The following is a 17,562-nucleotide window of genomic DNA, read 5'->3' as shown; positions in this document are numbered from 1 at the left end:
TGGTGCAAAATTGGTCCCCCCATAGATTCGTGCAGGGGGGCTATTGGGGGTAACTTTATTGATATTGTCGTGGTGTACAATAATAGGAACACATTTCAACATGATGCAAAACTGCACCACTGCAAACTACAACCACAATAGTAAACATGTTGTTAGCATTGTGTTCATGAAATAGTGCAGGTGCACCTAATAATATGACAGGTGTTAGTGTCGCCACCACGTGGTGGTATTTCATATAATACACTTTTTTTAATTATTTTATTACAGGAATAGTCAATATTTATACAACATTAGCAGGTTTTATGGATGGTTTTAATTCTTTACAGCTGTTTTCAGTTTTCAATGAATACTTCATCAGTCAACATTTATTAAATAAGTATAGTTACAATTATTAATTATTCTTAAGGGACACTACTTACCCACATTAATAAATAAAAAAGAAGTAAGTCAAGCAAAACAGACACGATTTTCTTGGACACATGCTCCAAATCTCCGTAATGATGTCATCTCAAAGATCATTGTCATTCCTCAGATTGGCCAAAATGTGTTGTCGACCACAGAGCAAGGAACTATTTTTGGTGACCATTTTTCCCGGCTAATCAACAAAGAAAAGTAAGATTAGGACAGTGGATCCCCACCTATTTGGACATTTCTTATCAAAATGTATTTTTTCTTATTCTGCTCATTACTGACTTCTTGGCTGCAGAATTATTTTGCAGGAAAACCATCTCATTCACCTCAGGTGGGTAAAAATGTATATCGATACATGATATTAACAATCAACAATCTACTTTCTTACAATCCGGACCCAAAACTTACAGTGATGTGAACACAAGTTAACATATGATGCTAAGTCGATATACTACAGGTGGGCAGTGCCGTTTATGTTGACGTGCTAGACGCAGGCAGCTGTCGGAGAATGATAGCCTGTTTAGTGCAAAATGGGAGGCGGTGCAGCAGAAGACAGCATTGCGGTTGTCGCGATAGACGACAATCAGGTTATAGGCGAGACTGTGTATCCCATTCTATCTGTTCCATAAATCATCTGTCATTCATCATCATTCATTAGTGGGGAGTATATTTGAGACTTATATATTATAGGGCTTTTAGTCAGAATTTTTAAAAAAAAATTATTAAAATGTTTTAATTAAAGTCATTTTTAATGGGTGCCTGTGTTTCTTTTCACTATTCACACAAGTCTTAGAAGGTAACCCTGAAGAATAGCAGGGATCTAGTCCAATGAAAATGTTAAAACTGAAAACTAACCCTTATTTTAAATACTGCATAATAATTTGAAAATGGTGGAGGAATCTTGGTCTAGCTAGGTTTTGTTTATTAATGGCTTTACCATCCATCAGTTTAAAAAGCAATGGCATAATGCAGTGCATCTCGTTAGATTAGATTAGATTAGATTAGATTAGATTAGATTAGATTAGATTAGATTAGATTAGTTTAGCTTCGTTTAGCTATACCTTTATTCGTCCCTCCGTGAGGAAATAGACATCGCATACATTCAAAGCTACAACATAGAAGTGTTGGTGTAGTAATACATACATGTAAGCTGGTAATCTTGGTAATACATTGGTGTATGCTGAACACAGTTTAGTGACTTCAAGGTGCAACTTCAGGCAGAATAATAATCATAATCGTAATAATCATAATAATTGCATTATCTGCTCCACTCATCTATTTGGTTTTCTGTGTTTTCCTCCGGCCCACCTCTGTAGCCACTGATCCTACGGTGGCCCCCACCATGCCTCCAAAGGGCCCACCGACAAAGAGGCCGACCAGAGCTCCCAGCAGGGCCTCCCTTCTCACCAGTGTGGGTAGCCACTTCAACCAGGCCACCAACGTCTCCCAGAAGCCTCTGAGAAAAGAGGCAGGAGGGGAGGAAGGTGAGATGCTGGATGAAGGGAAAATATGATCCAAGTCCACATTTAAGTCTCTTATGCTTCTTTCTGCCTCTTCCCGAGCTTCCTCCATCTCTTCATCAGTCACCTCAGAGTCTCCTAAAAATGAGGGATCACTTACATTTTTCCTCCTTTCCCTCACTATTTCAACCTGTTTCTTCCGCACTTGTTCTTCAACCTCCTGATACAGAGGGCTGCTAAAGTGCTCTTTGCCGCTCTCCTTCACTGCTTCTTCAACCTTCTCCAACATCCCCTCAAGAGCTTCTGAATCTCCACTCCGGGTCTCTAGGGTGTGATATCGACCGCCACATCTCTCCAGCAGCACCTGGAGGTCCTTGCGCCATGTGACCAGGTAATCTTCCAGCCTCTCGTCCTCCTCCAACTCCTCCATGTTGGTGAAGAGGAGGATGGTGTTTCTGCTGACTGCAGAGGTGCCAAACAGCTTCTCCAGGACATCCAGTGCTTTGGTCTCGCCATCAGCTGGCTGGTTCACAGACACACATAATAGAAAAGCGTGCGGCCCTGGGCATGATAATGTGATCAAGGAGGAGATATGCCGTCTTCTTTCTTCTGGGTGGCAATCTGTACTGAACCAGTCTGGGCTGGACACCACCAGCACCTACACAAACATTGCGAGGGGACAAGGCCATTATCAAAGTAGATATTTCTCATTATTGTAAGAGGAAATTCTTCATTATTCTATTTGTATGGGCAGTAATGTGGAATGACACACAAAACAATGCACACGCATTTGGAGGAAAAAAATTACACAATGTATTCATCCATCCATTTTCTCTGCCACTTATCCTCACTAGGGTCAAGGGTATGTTGGAGCCTATCCCAGCTGACTGGGCGAGAGGGGGGGTCCACCCTGGACTGGTGGCCAGCCAATCCCAGGGCACATATAGACAAACAACCATTCCCGCCCACATTCATACCTATGGACAATTTGAAGTTAATGTTTGAGGCTAACATGTTTTTGGAATGGGGGAGGAAACCGGAGTACCCGGGGAAAACCGAGTCACGCACGGGGAGAACATGCAAACTCCGCACAGAGATGCCCAAATGGAGAATCGAACCAAGGTCTACCCAATCTCTAGACTGTGTGGCCTACATGTTAGCCACTTGTTCACTGTGCGGATTATGAAATGTAATGACTCTCAATTATTTTCTGTCCAGAACAGTAATTAATTTATCTATAAAAACTACTGTATGAGTGCATGGCACTTTACAGATTATTTCTCATCAGCTGTAATGGAAAGTGTCAATCTAATATTCCCTTCGAGATATTTTGTGCAAATTCACCACAAGGAACTTTAGGTCTTCGTGTATTTGTAATTATATTGAAAGCTCTTTTCCGCCATCTGGCGGTCACAGTGCAAACTACATCTGTAAATTTGGCCTCACACACATTTAAAATTGCCTAAATGTGAGGAAAGTTGCACTAATATAAAATACATATGAGGTTATTGGTTGCTTCTACCGCTGATATTCTGATGTGTCAAAATAGTGTGTACAGTTTGGAACATGTTTCTCACTACAATTAAATTATATCTTTGTTCTACACAATGTCAAGTAATCTCTGTGTGGAGTTTGCATGTTCTCCTCGTGCGTGCATGGGTTTTCTCTGGGCACTCCGGTATCCTCCCACATTCCAAAAACATACATGCATATCATTGGCGGCAAACTGTGTACCCCGCCTCTCACCGAAAGACAGCTGGGATAGGCTTCAGCATACCCCTGTGACCTTAGTGAGGATAAACAAATGGATGGCTGGACAATGTTGGGTACAAGTGTCAAGAAAAAGAAGGCATAAACAAGATATTTTCTGTTAAGGGAAACTGGAGCCATTTTGGGGGGCGTAAACCAGCATTCATCTGCATTATGGTCATCATTTCATCCCTCTGGGGCGCCAACTGGGCTACAGCCTCAAGCAGTTGCCTCCCTTGCCTGGTGGCAAGCAGCGCTCCAGAATGTAGGTCAATATGTGCCAAGACATCTCAATATTTCAGCTTTATGTTATAGGTGACAAAAGAAAAGTGTAGTGTCTAATAACGTGTCAAATTAATTCAAATAAAATTCCAATTCAAAATGTGCCGAGGTCCACTAAAAAATAAGCTGTGCGCAATAAACAACCCTTGGGCCGCATTTTGGACACCACTGCACTAGACCATCAGTAACCTAAACTACATGTGTGATAGGTGGAGGCAAAATATCAAAATAAAGTGCATAAAGTGAACTATACTGTCTACAACCGCAGGTGCACAAGTAATTGTGCCTCATGTCATTGACATGACTGTGTTGTGTTTATATGACCCAATAAACCAGAAATGATCACGATTAGACTTGAGTATTGAGTTCCAAATTGCAATACACAGTATGTGTATTTTTCCTTAAGACCAAGACGTCAGCTGTATGTACCTGTCTACCTGCAGCTTCTCCTCTGCGTTTACTGCACTCCTCAGTTTGGTCATCTACTTGGCCCTGATGGCTGTCTTGTAGGCCCAGGATGCTACAGACCGTTGACCGTCGTCCTCTCCCGGTCCGGCCCAGCACGACCAGCCTCAGCTCTGCCCCAAAACGACACGCATGAATACAACGTTGTGCACATTTATTTCTGTTGTGCGCAAATAAAAGTGTTTAATGACAATTTACGCGGCATTAACAGATGCTACAAACGTGTAAAAAATGTGCCAGCGCCCCTTCTGCCTTTTTAGCTTTATGCGCAATTTCAGAGTTTTCTTTCACGCTAAAATCTGTAGCCTGTGATCAACGCAGCGCTAGAAATGCGACATATAAGCAAATGTCCAAGCCTACCTGTTTGTGCACAAGAAACGGACATGTCGCACTATTGACTACTGTATTTAGCCACGGAGGAGGCGCAGACACTTCCTCATTCCTGCAGAATGACTCGCCCTCCACAGCTCTCTCTACTGTGGCTGTATTAACATGCACACCCGCGTGATTAACCAAATACACGGTCACACTCAACTAAGCTAGAACAGAGCAACGACACTTGATTAAAATCACACAAAGCAGCACAGTTTATTGGCGCTATTAAATTACTTTTTCTAATAGGAATCATTGTTGCTGTAATTCACTAATTCACGTCACAAATGTATAAAACAGCAAGGACTGACATGTTTTCCAACAATCAAAGGAAAAAAACAGGCACATTACAAATATATTATAGACAGGCAGACAGACAGAATACCTTATTAATTCTGTCTGTTAATTGTAATTGCCTCGTGTTAATGAGGAGTAAACATAGGTGGTGTTTCTTTACTAAGCAGAAAAAAGGAGACCTGTACAAAAGCATCTACACACTCATTCGGCATAAAAAAGAATGTTTCACACAAATCCACACTGTACAATGAAACTAAGCTGAGACTAAAATGTTTTTAAGTACAACAATGAAAATATTTATATAATAACAAGGCCTAAAAAAAACACATCATTTTAAAAAGATTAAAAATATTTTTCAGAAGAGTCCAGACAGTGGCTTCTAATAAAGTCCAAAGGCGCTTTTTCTCAAGAACTATCTCATTGAATTTGTTGACTCCGGTTTGCTTGTGGTCCTTCGTTCACAACCCAGGCATGATGTAAGCAATGTTGTCCAGCGTGTTTGACTGATGTGAAAAAAGATAAACTAGTTAGAAAATGCAACTATGATGAGGCCAGTTTCTGGCATGAAAGAAAGTTATGGTGTAAAAGTGAATGCATTGGTGTAAAGCTAATACCATACCAGGACATTTCGGGGACATCCATTTAACTGTGGTATTTGAGCTGTGAGACAGGTCAGAGGCCCGAGGGCACACAAGATGGAATCAAGAAGCACAGACAAGCTTCCAGACACGGCCACCATCCCCTAAAAAACATGCAGAAACATCACTCACACAGCTGAAAGCACGTCAGCAGTCACTTGTCACTGCAAGGGCTTTAGGGTGGACCGATCTGTTACTAACTGAAACCTGAGCAAAAACTTGATCATGAGGACCAGAATATTTTCAAGTAAGCTTCTACGATTTCTGCAGCAGTCCAATGCCCACTGCTCACCACCATTTTTAAAGCTGAAGAACATCTCAAGCTGCTTGTGACATAGGGTTAGGGTAGGGTCATATCTGAGCATGTGCTGAAAGAATGCACCCGGGATACATTTAAACAGGAAAACATCAAATTCAATCTTGCTAATATTTTATAATTAAACTCTGGACATGTTTTATATATATAAACAATAAACAACAGAAGAGTACATGATGTACATGATACCTCAATCGGATTGGGGAAAGGAATATTCCCCCCCTGTGAATCCGATTATATGTTCTTTCGGAATGAGGTGTAAACAAAGGTGAAATTCTTTCCATTTGAGCAAATAAACCAAATGCATCTGAAATATTTGGGTCCATGTATACGTGGCTATTGTGTCCTGTGTTATGAAGCCTCTCAATGTACACATGCATATTTGTGCAGGAGCTCACCTCTGTTTCCTGGAGCCGATGTCCAATCAGGGACAAGGACTCTCCAAGCAGCTGCAGATGCGCAGCTGCATCGATGGGATCAACCTCAGGGACACGTGCTGGGGAAAGAGGCACAGTGACCGACGCCCTGTTGGTTTGGGACACCAATCCTGATTTGACAAAGACACCAAATAAGATGATGACAATGGCAATCTCCTTAATGAGTGGTTAAATTCAAGGCTATAATTAATTTTGTTGTTAGCTTTATTTGTCTGCATGCATAGTTGTAGCGTATGCCGTGCTAGTGAGCCCAACTGACAAGGACTGGCTCATTATAGTCATGCCACAAGAAGCCACTCCATCCAGAGGGCCAAACCCTAAACATAAGCCCTAGCCACACCTGACCAAGGTAAGCTGTACCCTTCCAGTGGGAACCACAACAAACACACCTTATCCTGATCCTTATATGTGAAACATGAACAAATATTTCTTTCCCTTTTCTGTGGCTTATAACACGGGAAAATTTGTTAAAATGAGCTAGCTTACATTACTGTCATTGGGACACACCTATTTCGACTATGAAGCCGTCAACAACAAAAAAAGTCTTTGGGTTCTAATTTCGTAGAACAGGTGTGGCCAGCGCACTTTGCAATTTTCGTGATCATCATCTGTTCTTGACAGTCACATTAAACGCAGCATCAGGCTAATCCAGGCGTCTTGCTTTTCCACCAGCAGTCCTGCTCTACATCACCAAATAGGAGAACCTTTGATGGTATAGTTGCGGTATCTCCTCCTCATCCTCCTTAGGAAAAAATGAACAGTAAAAAAATAATACCCTACAGACAGATTTTTAACAACCAACTTTATATTCATCTTTCTTCCTAGCATTTGTTCATTATTACTTATCTATTGGTCACTTTCTTTGTTTTCACAAAGTCTGCGATGCTGTTGGCTGATTTGCATACTAACAGTGATTGGATGGTCACTGAGATCGCACCTCCCGATCTGGTCTATGAAAAAGCATCCAGCACAGCCACAGAGGTGGGCGATGAGTGGATTTGTCTTGTGCTTTTTCTGGCGGAGTTTTCACTTCTAAAACGTTGATTTGGGGAGACAAGCCATTTATTTAGGGGTACGCCCACTCTCAACTGGATGGCTGTGTGCTCCAGTCCTCGAGTAAAAACTGCTAATGGCAAACAAGCATCTGGCTGAGTCTTTGTAGCGAAATTGAGAAGTACGTATCCACTCTTCTATCTGTGAATGATGCTGAGGTGAGCGGTCAGCCAATTTTAACTTGTTGTAATGCACAGAAAATGGGAATAAATGTGTTCAAGTTTCACGTAAGGAATGTGAATGATGGGAAAAATAATTAATTGCAGTTCCCCTTTAATGTCTTCTAATGCCTTACCTTTGCTTTTGCTAGAGCTCTTGTGTTTAACTGTGGTAGCCTCAGCCTTGTTCTGTTTGTGCTGCAGATACTGAGCTTTCTGCCTCCAAAACTGCAGAGGTAATACATGAAAGATATTACACACCATGAACACTTCGCGCGACAGCTTTTCAAGATTGTGTAATGAAGGGGAAAAAAAGGATTAAAAGAACCACTCACCAGTTTGTCTTTCTCGGGCATTCTCTTCCATACCTCTGCCAATTTTTTGCTCAGCTCACCAAAAACTAGGAAGATATAGACGTGTTCTTTGAAGAGGCTTATCAACATTAGTGTTATGAAGATGTTATGCTCCATCAACAAGTGGTTTACCTAGTCCCGGCTGTTCAGCAGTTATGTTCACCCTGTACTCCTTGCAAAACACCTGATACGCTGATGCGCTCTTCTTCTTGGGCTGAATCAAAACAAGAACAGAGCAAGTGAGAAACAATTAAGCAATATGGAATATGTTTGCAAATACAAACCATGGAGCTAACTTCGTTAACTGTATAGTTTTATACGATCCAAAAGAAGAGCTGTGTCAGGTATTCATTGTAACATTATGCTTAACTACTGTATCTTAGTAAAGACCAGATTGTTATCCAGCTCTCATACCTAATCATATTTGAATGTGAAGGTCTTAGGGTTAGGGTCTCGTGTTGTGGCATACGTCATTGAGCTAAGATATACGTACTTACCTTATCTTTGTCCTTCTCACTCTTCTCTCTATCCTTCTCCTCTTTCTTCTTCTTCTTCTCCATTGATCCATCACCGCCTTGACTGTGGTGGTGAGAGATGGGCACTGCCTTCGTGTACATTGGACCAACAGCGCTATGAGGGACAATGGGATGGATGTTGCTATGGCTCCTTGACGAGTCTGAATAATGCCAGCAAAGGATTAAATGTTTAAGGCTAGACATCATACAGTAAACATCAGGATAGACAGTAAAATTGTATACAAATTATAAACAATTTCAAATATACAAGAATGAAGTATTCGGTATGACTCACCTTTGCCATGCTTCTTGTCCTTCCCACACTTGTCCTTGTCTCTGTCTTTCTCCTTGTCCTTTTTCTTTTTGCTTTTCTTGCTCTTTTTCTTCTTTTTTGACAAATGTGTGTACGAGTCGTCTATAACTAGTTCACCCGCCTCCAGCTCTCCTCCCGACGAAGAGCTGTCAGCTCCCATGCCTCCTCCGTAATGACCTTGGGTGAGATCACGACATACCAAGAAACACGACACAACAGTTATTGAGTAGTACAGAGTCACATCACTGTAACATTTGGATGACGTAGTAACAACTATTCAAGCTAAATCAACACACACTCTACTTTATTAAGCTACATGAGTGGTGCAAGGAAGTTATTGCGGTGTGAAAAAGTTTCGGCATTTCCAAGATTTTCCTATATAAATCTCTGGTTGTTGGGATCAGACATTTACAGTTAAATAGTATATGATTTAGCAGATGAAGACAGAGATAGACAAGTGAAATGAAGTTCATAGCATTGACAGAAAGTGTGCAATAATTATTCAAATAAAATTAGGCAGGTGCCTAAATTTGGGCACCCTTGTTAGTTTTATTGATTTGAATACCTTTAGTACTAATTATTGGAACACTACATTTGTTCCAACTATTTGATCCAACCTGACACAACTGGAGGTGTTTGGGAAAGAAGAATGGTCAAAAATACATTCAGCCAGAATCTAGACCTTCACTGGAAGCTATAGGAAGAGTTTTACGGGTGTTTTAAGGGAGGATCTACTAAATATTGATGTCAGTTTTCTGTTAGGGTGCCCAAATGCCTACTTTTCTTTAAATAATGACTGTACACTTTCTGTAAATCATATGAACTTAATTTCTCTTCTCATCCATCTGTGTTCGTCTGCTATGAAATGTTTAACTGAAATGTCTGATCCCAACAACCAGTGATTTATAAAGGAAAATCTTGACATTTATCAGGGGTGCCCAAACTTTTTCGTACCACTGTATTATGGGGTGCTTTACCTTCCACTTCCACCTCTTTCCCCACTACCGGCAGAGGATCTCGACTATGTTGCTGTTTCTTCTTGGGTGACTTCGACATCGCCATCCGATCTTGATCCTTGTCCTTCTTCACCTTGGATAAGTTGGGTGATACCGGGAGGGTATCTTCTTCCTCTTTCTTTGGTGACATGATCAGTTTCATTTTTAGCCCGTCAGCCTCCCGTAACGTTAAAGGCTCCTCTTTGGGAGCGCCGCCGTGGAATAGAGACGACTTGGAGGAAGATGAGGAGTGCTTCTTGGATGAAGATAACGATGAAGACATAAGGTGGGATTGAGAAAAGGAGTGGCTACCTTTGCTTCCACTGCTGCTGCCCTCCCGCTTGCGGTCTTTTGAGGAGTGTGAGGAGAAGGATGGATAGGAAGGTTTTTTGTGCAAGTGGGGAGTGGGGTCTGATCCTGTGGCTAGGGGGGATGTGATAGCTTGCAGAAGGCCCATAGCTGTATCTGCTGGGTGGGAGGATGAGGGGGAAGAGAGAGTTGGAGAGCGGTCTGTAGATTTGTGCTTCTTTTTGTGGAGGGGTGGGCCCAGTCCATCATGATCTGATCCAAAGATAAAGCACGCAGAGAAAAAATTATAAAATAATCCAAAATCATTCTCAGTTTCATCTTGAACACAAGTGACTGAAAAATGTACTGAGATAGTAAACACTGATCAAAATGTCTTCGTCTGGGCAGCGGCAATACAATTTGCAACAGGTGGTTTGCCACCTGATTGTGAGTAGCTCACTAAAGGTTAAAAGAACAGTCCATCTACTACAGTATCTACTTTTGTAGATACTTTTGTCACCGTTCATATAAATAAAACACAAATAACTCACCAACTGCTTTCTTTTTGTCAAAGCAGCTCTCATGGTGATGAAAACCGGAGAACCCTTGTATAAAGTCAGCTGCACATCTTTTTAAAACTGGGAACCTGGAGCCTATCCCAGTTGACAACAATTTACATTCACATCTGAAGTGTTCAACTAACCTATTATACATGCTTTGGACTGTGAGGGGAACCGAAGAGCCCACAAAAGCATAGGGAAAACATGCAGACTGCCCCCAGAAAGGCCACCGACAAAATTCAATCCAGATCCCAACTACCAACAGTATTTTGAACCGCCACTGCTGTGCTGTCTCATGTATATATTATTAAACCAGAAACAACAGTTTTCGTAGGCCCACTTCTCACCTCTGTAATAGTACTCGTCGCTATGTTTCTTCTTCTTTTTGTGTGAGTCTCCTGACAGCATGAATAGCTCTGAATCCTAATGTGTAATGAGACATAAACCAAAAAAAAGTCATGAAAATGTGCAATGACCAAGATGTGATATAATATCATATCTGATATTCAGCAGAGATCTATTTGAGAGGTTACAAAAATTCACCTTTGGGCGTTTTTTGGAAGACTTGCGGACCTGAGCTGCAATCTCTTCCTCCTCTCGTAGAAGATCTTTGTACGACCTCCTCTTCTCTCTCTGGCTACGGCCAGCAACAAGACCCCTCCCTCCCTCCATCCCAATATCTAAAACAGAACCAAATGATCACAACTTTACAAATTCACATTCATTCACAAGTAGTACACCTTTTATTAGATGTATATTCATTCATTTTCTACCGCTTATCCTCACAAGGGCTGCGGGGGTGCTGGAGCCTATCCCAGCTGTCTTGGGGAGAGGCTGGGTCCACCCTGGACTGGTGGCCAGCCAATCACAAGGCACATATAGACAAACAACCATTCACACTCACATTCATACCTATGGACAATTTGGAGTGGCCAATTAACCTAGCATGTTTTTGGAATGGGGGAGGAATCCGGAGTACCCGGTGAAGCCCATGCATGCATGGGGAGAACATGCAAACTCCACACAGAGATAGATGGCTGAGGGTGGAATCAAACTTGGGTCTCCTAGCTCGGCCTAGATGTATACATTTAGCATTATGATTAATTAATCATGCTATTTCTGACTGCGATATAGAAGTGTCATTACCCATTTCTCCTTTATTGTTGATTTCCTCAAAAGCCATTGCCACTCAGTACATTGACTAATCTAAGAAGTCGCAGGCAGCATGGAAGCAGGATGCTGACCTGATGAGAAATACATATTTGTAAAAACGGTTATGCGTTGAATTTCAGTCCGAAAGTAATCAGTGTCTAAAAATGAATTATTACTTATGCCTCTGTAACTGCACGGATATTAACAATAGCACATTCTGTTGCATCTCTTGAAGATAAATCCTACACTGAAAAGTCTAACCAAGAACACGGTACATGCTGAAAACAGATGTGCGAACGATAGAAAGTGTATGTTATAGAGTACAAATGGCGATAACTTAACAAATTCCCGCCTACTTTCGTAATGATACATAAACACACCCCCTCTCTTCCATGAACATGACCACCCGGCGTCCTCGGCAGTCCCTGTACTCGAATACTCCCTACCGTGAGTAGACTCGTCTTGCCGGGATAATAGTCTAAGGACAGACCGGTGCTTTCGTAATAGCTAGGCCGCAGTGTCCGTTCACTGAGCACTGCAAGCATGCAAACATTCGGCTTCTCTCGTCTCTTCGTCTTTTCACTGTTGGTCGTATGCTACTTCTCAAGCATACTACTAGGTGTGGAAAATTGTGCTTCGAAAAAATGAAGCACCTAAATGAGGTCTCTAAATTACGCGGGTCCGTGCGCCATTTTTATGTCGACAAAACAACAAAACGTCTGTACGTACGGGCGGGGCTTTTGCTCTGCAGCCAATCCACGATGAGGAGGAATGAGCCGCGACTCCTGAGCTCAATATGCTAACAAACACAAATACAACTGTCACTAATACATAAGCATTTATTGAATCAAACATAGCCATTTTTACACAACAGTTAAACATTAACATGCAATACAAACGGTAAGCAATTCCAGGTTTCCTGTGAGGAAAAAAAATATTTTTAAACCTAATTGCTCACATAGATAAAATCATGTGTGTAATGATAAAACAAAGGCAGGGAGATAGACACAGCACATCACACCTTCTTCTGGGCTGAACCAGTCGGTTGTGCACGCTGCATTAAATGTGCAGTGGAATTATCAGCTTAAAGTAAATATAAAATTCCCTTGCAATTAACTACCTGAAACTAAGAACATATATTCAAATACAACTCATATTGTATACTACTGGGGAAACTTTCTGCTGCTGAACAGTCAGAAGCCCAGAAAGAATAAGTAATTACTGTTGCCCTTTTTGGCACAATGGAGGTCAGCCGTGTGAGGCACACCCTAAATTTATTTGTCAAGATTTTAGTCTGAAAACAGACACATGAAAGAAAAATTGAGGATGCACCCAAGGAAAGAAAAATGGAAAGCTTTGGTCCACTAATGAGAGACGAATGGAGAAGTGAATAAAACCAAATTTGTTTTGGGCAAAATAAGCCCTGAATCAGAAATTTTCACAGAGAAACACAAGAATGTAACCAGCACCTCACAGACAACTTTCACTGTTCAGGCAGAAAACATTACAACAGCAGTTGTGCCAACTTCCTGATTTTTACATTCACTTTAAAATAATTGTTATACTTTACTAATCTGCATGATAACATTTCTATGGCGGGACCCAATAGGTTGTTATCAGAAGAGATATGTCCATAATTGTAGAATTTGTGAATGACACACTCTACAATAGTATTGTAAATGGAATTGTAGTCCAGATTATTAGAAGTTGTATTCAGGATAGCGGAGCAGAGGCTTGCTTTAAAACGCAGCAGAAAATCTGCTTTCTAATCCTCTACCTGTCTCCCAAATTCTGTTTCTGTAGGCTGAGTGAAGTAAAGCTGGCCAGTAAATCAGTCACCTCATCCACCTAAAAAAATGAAAAGGTGAAAAATATACACGTAAATTTGTGACAACCCATCAATGCACGATCTCATTTGAACTATTTGGAATATATACTGTACATGTAATAATCTTACTTGCTCTTTGGTTCGTGTGTGTTGCAGCTGGGTGGAAATGTGCTCCAGTCTCTCTTTAGCTTCACTTTGGCCCATTAAATTGAGATATTCCCTCAGCATTTGAATAATCTTAGTGGTGGAAGAAAACCAACAAAAAAAACATCCACAGATCATATATATTCATACCAATATAAATGCACATGTAATACAATTAAATGTTTTATTCGTTCACAGACAAAACAGACAAACTCATCGTCTACCTGTGTCACTTCTCCTCTGAGAGTGTCTAAGCTGCGTGAGTCTCCTTCCTGCAGAATGTTAAGTTTGGAGCGTGCAAGATGTAGAGGGGTCCGACCTGCTCGGTCAAGGGCATCCACACGGGACCCTTTGCACCAAAAAAGGGCAATTAATCAGGATGATCAAATACTCGCCATAAATACACATTAATACTTGAATAATAGCCACTGGACGTAGTATGGAGAATGTATATTATTTGACCCTGTATACGTTTGTAAAATTCAAAAATAAATAAGTCTTAAAAACACAGCTTAAATAAATCTTTGACTGAATACTGTAGGCTGCATTAACTTATACATTGACAATAACTGTGGTCTGACCTCCTCTCAGCAATGTGGTGATGACAGGCACGTGGTTTGTACAGGCCGCTGCAGACACACAGGTTAAAATGATCATGTGACATAAAATCATATTTTAGGCTGATTAAATCATCATGCATGCAAGAATACCACCAATCTAAGCGATTAAAAAATATATATAAACAGTACACAAGACTCCTTCAATTATCACTGTTACTTTGTTCCAGATGTGACGGTGAGTTGATTTTCATGAATTGGAATTCCTTATGTAGGAATGAAAGATTTTTGTAGTTAGAGCAAAGAAAACCCTTTTATGACTTTCTACAAACAATTTGTAACACGATTAGAGCCCTGTAGACATGAAATAACACCCCTAGAGTCACTTTTACATTTGTATTAATCAAATATAGTAGGCATAAAAATAATAATAATATAGACCTTACACGTTCGCATAGGAAGACTTCCTTCTTGTTTGTTTTTTAACAGTACTTCCTGTGGTGGACATTGTCTCTTCCGTGTAACATTACTGACACCTTGTGACCAGAGAAGAATTCTACGATATAAACGTGTCTTTCAAAGCATTTTCTGAACGTCTTGTATTTGTATTTTAGGTCATTCAGCCATTTTAGGACAGTGTACAGCAATTGATATGTGTGACCGAGTGGAAATATAGTCCTTTGTGTCCCAAGACACCATTACCAGTAGTGAAGTACAAGTTTGCTTTCTTCTTACCCAAATGGAGTGGGGTGTTTCCCAGACTGTCACGCTGGTTGGGGTCTGCACCGTAGCTCAGCAGTAACTGCACTGCACACAGAAGTTTAATAGTTTTTTTATTATCTAGAGGGCATGTTGTGAAGAATTTCCTCGGGAGCACAAAGACTTGAGTGGGCCAACCATATTGCTCTCTCAAAATGCTTATTCCTATTTTTGCGGGCGTATTTATACAATTTACGATTATTTAATTGATTATTTCATAAATAAACCTGCCTCCTGTCCATCATAACTGTGTTATCCATTATGTTAGGTCAACTATTCGAATATACCGATTGAGGAGATTTCTCCATGAATGTATTTTTCCCGTCCCTGAAGGCATATTTCCCCAAATGCCAAGATTAATTGGTCTCAAATTGTAAAAGATTGATTGAGGGAGCAGGAGGCATAATTTCAATGTGTGAACTGGCGACCAAGAATTGAAATCGTTATACAGTGGAACCCGCTTAGCTTGCCACCCCTGAGACTGGCAGACTGACATCGACATAAGCGGTTGTCGACATAGCCAACAGACAACGAACCATTGCTTGCAAATCATCTTGTGATTTTGGCCAGAGACATTAGGGGACCAGGTGATAATAACACATTTTTCAAACTTAGGCAGTCTGTTGACATTGTTTTCCTCCATTTGTGCATATTTTTATTTGGATTCTTCAGTTTTCATATGATACTGGAGCAGCAGAAGTATTGTGTATGGTTCTCGGCTATGATTCAGGGGTTGGGCTCAAGGGGGTAGTGGTGTTTACCTGCTAGTTAGAGGCAGCCCAAGAGAGAAGAAGAGTTGCAGAGCTATGTAGACATCACTGAAGTGTGGTGTGCTTCTTGCGGTAAGGTACATAGGGCTGTAGAGGCTTCTTTGAGTATTTTATAGTCCAACAGTGGCTGCACGGTGAGGGAGTGGTTAGCATTTTGGCCACACAGTCAAGAGATCGGGAAGACCTGGGTTTGAATCTCCACTTGGGCATCTCTGTGTGGAGTTTGCATCTTCTCCCAGTCTCCACCCGGTTTTCTCCGGGTAGTCCGGTTCCCATTCCAACAACATGTAGTTTGTTAGGTTAACTGGTTACTCCAAATTGTAGATTTTTGTAGAAATTGTAGAATTGCAAAAATTGTAGATTGTGACATAAGAGGGGCCCTACCAAAACGGGTTCCACCATATGTCTCTTTCAGCTACTGACTTCAACCTACCAATGCTCTCGTTGCCATTGCAGGAAGAAAAATGCAAGGCTGTCCTTCCCTTGTCATCTGCCGCACAGGGGTCGATGTCATCCTGCAATAGCTTCCGGACTGGAATAACACATCTCAAAGATTAAAACACAGCTCGTCTTGCCTCTCGTGGAATTAATATGCAACCTGTTTTTACCCGTGTCAATGTCATTGCTGTTCGCTGCTTCCCTCAGTCTCTTTACAGCTGTGATGAAAGGACATTCAAAGCAGAAAATGTACTTTTTGGAAAGGTGAATGAGGTCATATAGCAGGAAGTTGGAAAACATGCATTCAGGAGTCTGGTGTGCTGCTCTTTTGAGAAATGTAGTATAGACAGCCTTCACTTTCACATTTACAAACTAGAGGAAATTCAGGGGTGTCAATTTGCAGCTCCCTGAGCAACCTGGTCATTTAAATTTAAATGCCCTTTTAGATCCAAGTATATTTGACGGATATAGTGCTATGATGCTAATAACCCTATCCCTACAAATGTATTTGTCACATAAACAATGTCTTACCGTAGATATCTTTACCAATAGGATTCCGTGTGACTCGGTGGAACCGCCTGGCCCTGCTCCCGGTCACCTTCCCCATCTTGCTTGTCATACCACCGGTTCCAGCCTCTGCTCGCCCCGGTTCCCATAACAAGTGCAAGTACCGGAGTTCTTTGTCGTCCCTCTGTCCGACTCGTCCCAACACCACTTTGGGCTCCCCACATTCGACATTCGATCCCCCGTCGTCCATCCTCTCCACAGTCCTCCGTTGCGTTCCGTTCTCCACTTCCTGGGTTTCATGTTCGGGACAGGATTCGACAATGTATTCGCCCTCGGAGCTTGATCCACCATTATCTGGTGCAACGACTGAAACCCACCCGTCCATTGTCACTCGTGTTCATGACATACGGGAGCTGTGTTTACACTGCACATTGCTGCCAGAACAAAAAGGAAATAAAGTCGCCATTATTATCCGGAGACGATGTGGCACCTACGACGACGACGACGGAAAACACATCATGGTGTGTTGACGTACGCAACTCCAAATGAACGGCTTTCCTTTCAGGGGAAACTTGAAATATTTTAAGAGTGGCAGATACCTTCCCGTCACAGAACCAAAATGTCTCCGATTCCACGTTTCCGTTTCATGGTACGACAGTAGTAAAACGCAAACCCATTGAATAGTCACAACTCCCCGTGCTAAAATTTAACCAATCACGTTCCGTTTTGTTAATCTGCTCCTTTC

General features: G+C 41.5%; 3 protein-coding genes across 14 annotated transcripts; all 3 read right to left on the bottom strand.

Annotated features, from left to right (window-relative positions):
- Positions 1-71: 71 nt before the first annotated feature.
- si:dkeyp-69e1.8 (uncharacterized protein LOC100001340 homolog) lies at positions 72-4,882 on the bottom strand. Its single transcript, XM_058050083.1, has 3 exons — positions 4,728-4,882; positions 4,332-4,480; positions 72-2,529 (listed from the first exon to the last, which is right to left on the bottom strand). Exons 1-3 carry the CDS (start codon positions 4,750-4,752, stop codon positions 1,687-1,689), a joined length of 1,017 nt encoding a protein of 338 aa, XP_057906066.1. The 5' UTR covers positions 4,753-4,882; the 3' UTR covers positions 72-1,686.
- A 48-nt stretch (positions 4,883-4,930) lies between these two features.
- hmgxb4a (HMG box domain containing 4a) lies at positions 4,931-12,522 on the bottom strand. 9 transcript variants are annotated; one of them, XM_058050030.1, is made up of 13 exons: positions 11,991-12,521; positions 11,809-11,906; positions 11,206-11,342; positions 11,010-11,085; positions 9,797-10,375; positions 8,802-8,996; positions 8,489-8,667; positions 8,124-8,205; positions 7,974-8,038; positions 7,776-7,866; positions 6,389-6,537; positions 5,656-5,778; positions 4,931-5,539 (listed from the first exon to the last, which is right to left on the bottom strand). In XM_058050030.1, the coding sequence occupies exons 2-13, from the start codon at positions 11,843-11,845 to the stop codon at positions 5,495-5,497; spliced, it is 1,758 nt and encodes a 585-aa protein (XP_057906013.1). In that variant the 5' UTR covers positions 11,846-11,906; positions 11,991-12,521; the 3' UTR covers positions 4,931-5,494. The 9 variants fall into 9 exon arrangements, with proteins under 9 accessions (XP_057906013.1, XP_057906011.1, XP_057906012.1 ...); XM_058050028.1 differs by having other exon boundaries at positions 12,195-12,521; XM_058050029.1 differs by having other exon boundaries at positions 12,261-12,521.
- A 117-nt stretch (positions 12,523-12,639) lies between these two features.
- On the bottom strand, positions 12,640-17,519 carry ankrd54 (ankyrin repeat domain 54). Of its 4 annotated transcripts, XM_058050087.1 has the most exons (9): positions 17,353-17,519; positions 16,842-17,251; positions 16,481-16,528; positions 16,306-16,404; positions 15,079-15,150; positions 14,368-14,415; positions 14,011-14,135; positions 13,772-13,879; positions 12,640-13,662 (listed from the first exon to the last, which is right to left on the bottom strand). In XM_058050087.1, the coding sequence occupies exons 2-9, from the start codon at positions 17,200-17,202 to the stop codon at positions 13,588-13,590; spliced, it is 936 nt and encodes a 311-aa protein (XP_057906070.1). In that variant the 5' UTR covers positions 17,203-17,251; positions 17,353-17,519; the 3' UTR covers positions 12,640-13,587. The 4 variants fall into 4 exon arrangements, with proteins under 4 accessions (XP_057906070.1, XP_057906069.1, XP_057906071.1 ...); XM_058050086.1 differs by having other exon boundaries at positions 16,842-17,513; XM_058050088.1 differs by lacking the exon at positions 15,079-15,150 and having other exon boundaries at positions 16,842-17,514.
- Between the last annotated feature and the right edge of the window lie 43 nt (positions 17,520-17,562).

The sequence above is a fragment of the Doryrhamphus excisus genome, chromosome 15 (genome assembly GCF_030265055.1).
Source record: "Doryrhamphus excisus isolate RoL2022-K1 chromosome 15, RoL_Dexc_1.0, whole genome shotgun sequence".
Classification (NCBI taxonomy): Eukaryota; Metazoa; Chordata; class Actinopteri; order Syngnathiformes; family Syngnathidae; genus Doryrhamphus; species Doryrhamphus excisus.
This window is presented reverse-complemented; position numbering and strand designations above follow the sequence as displayed.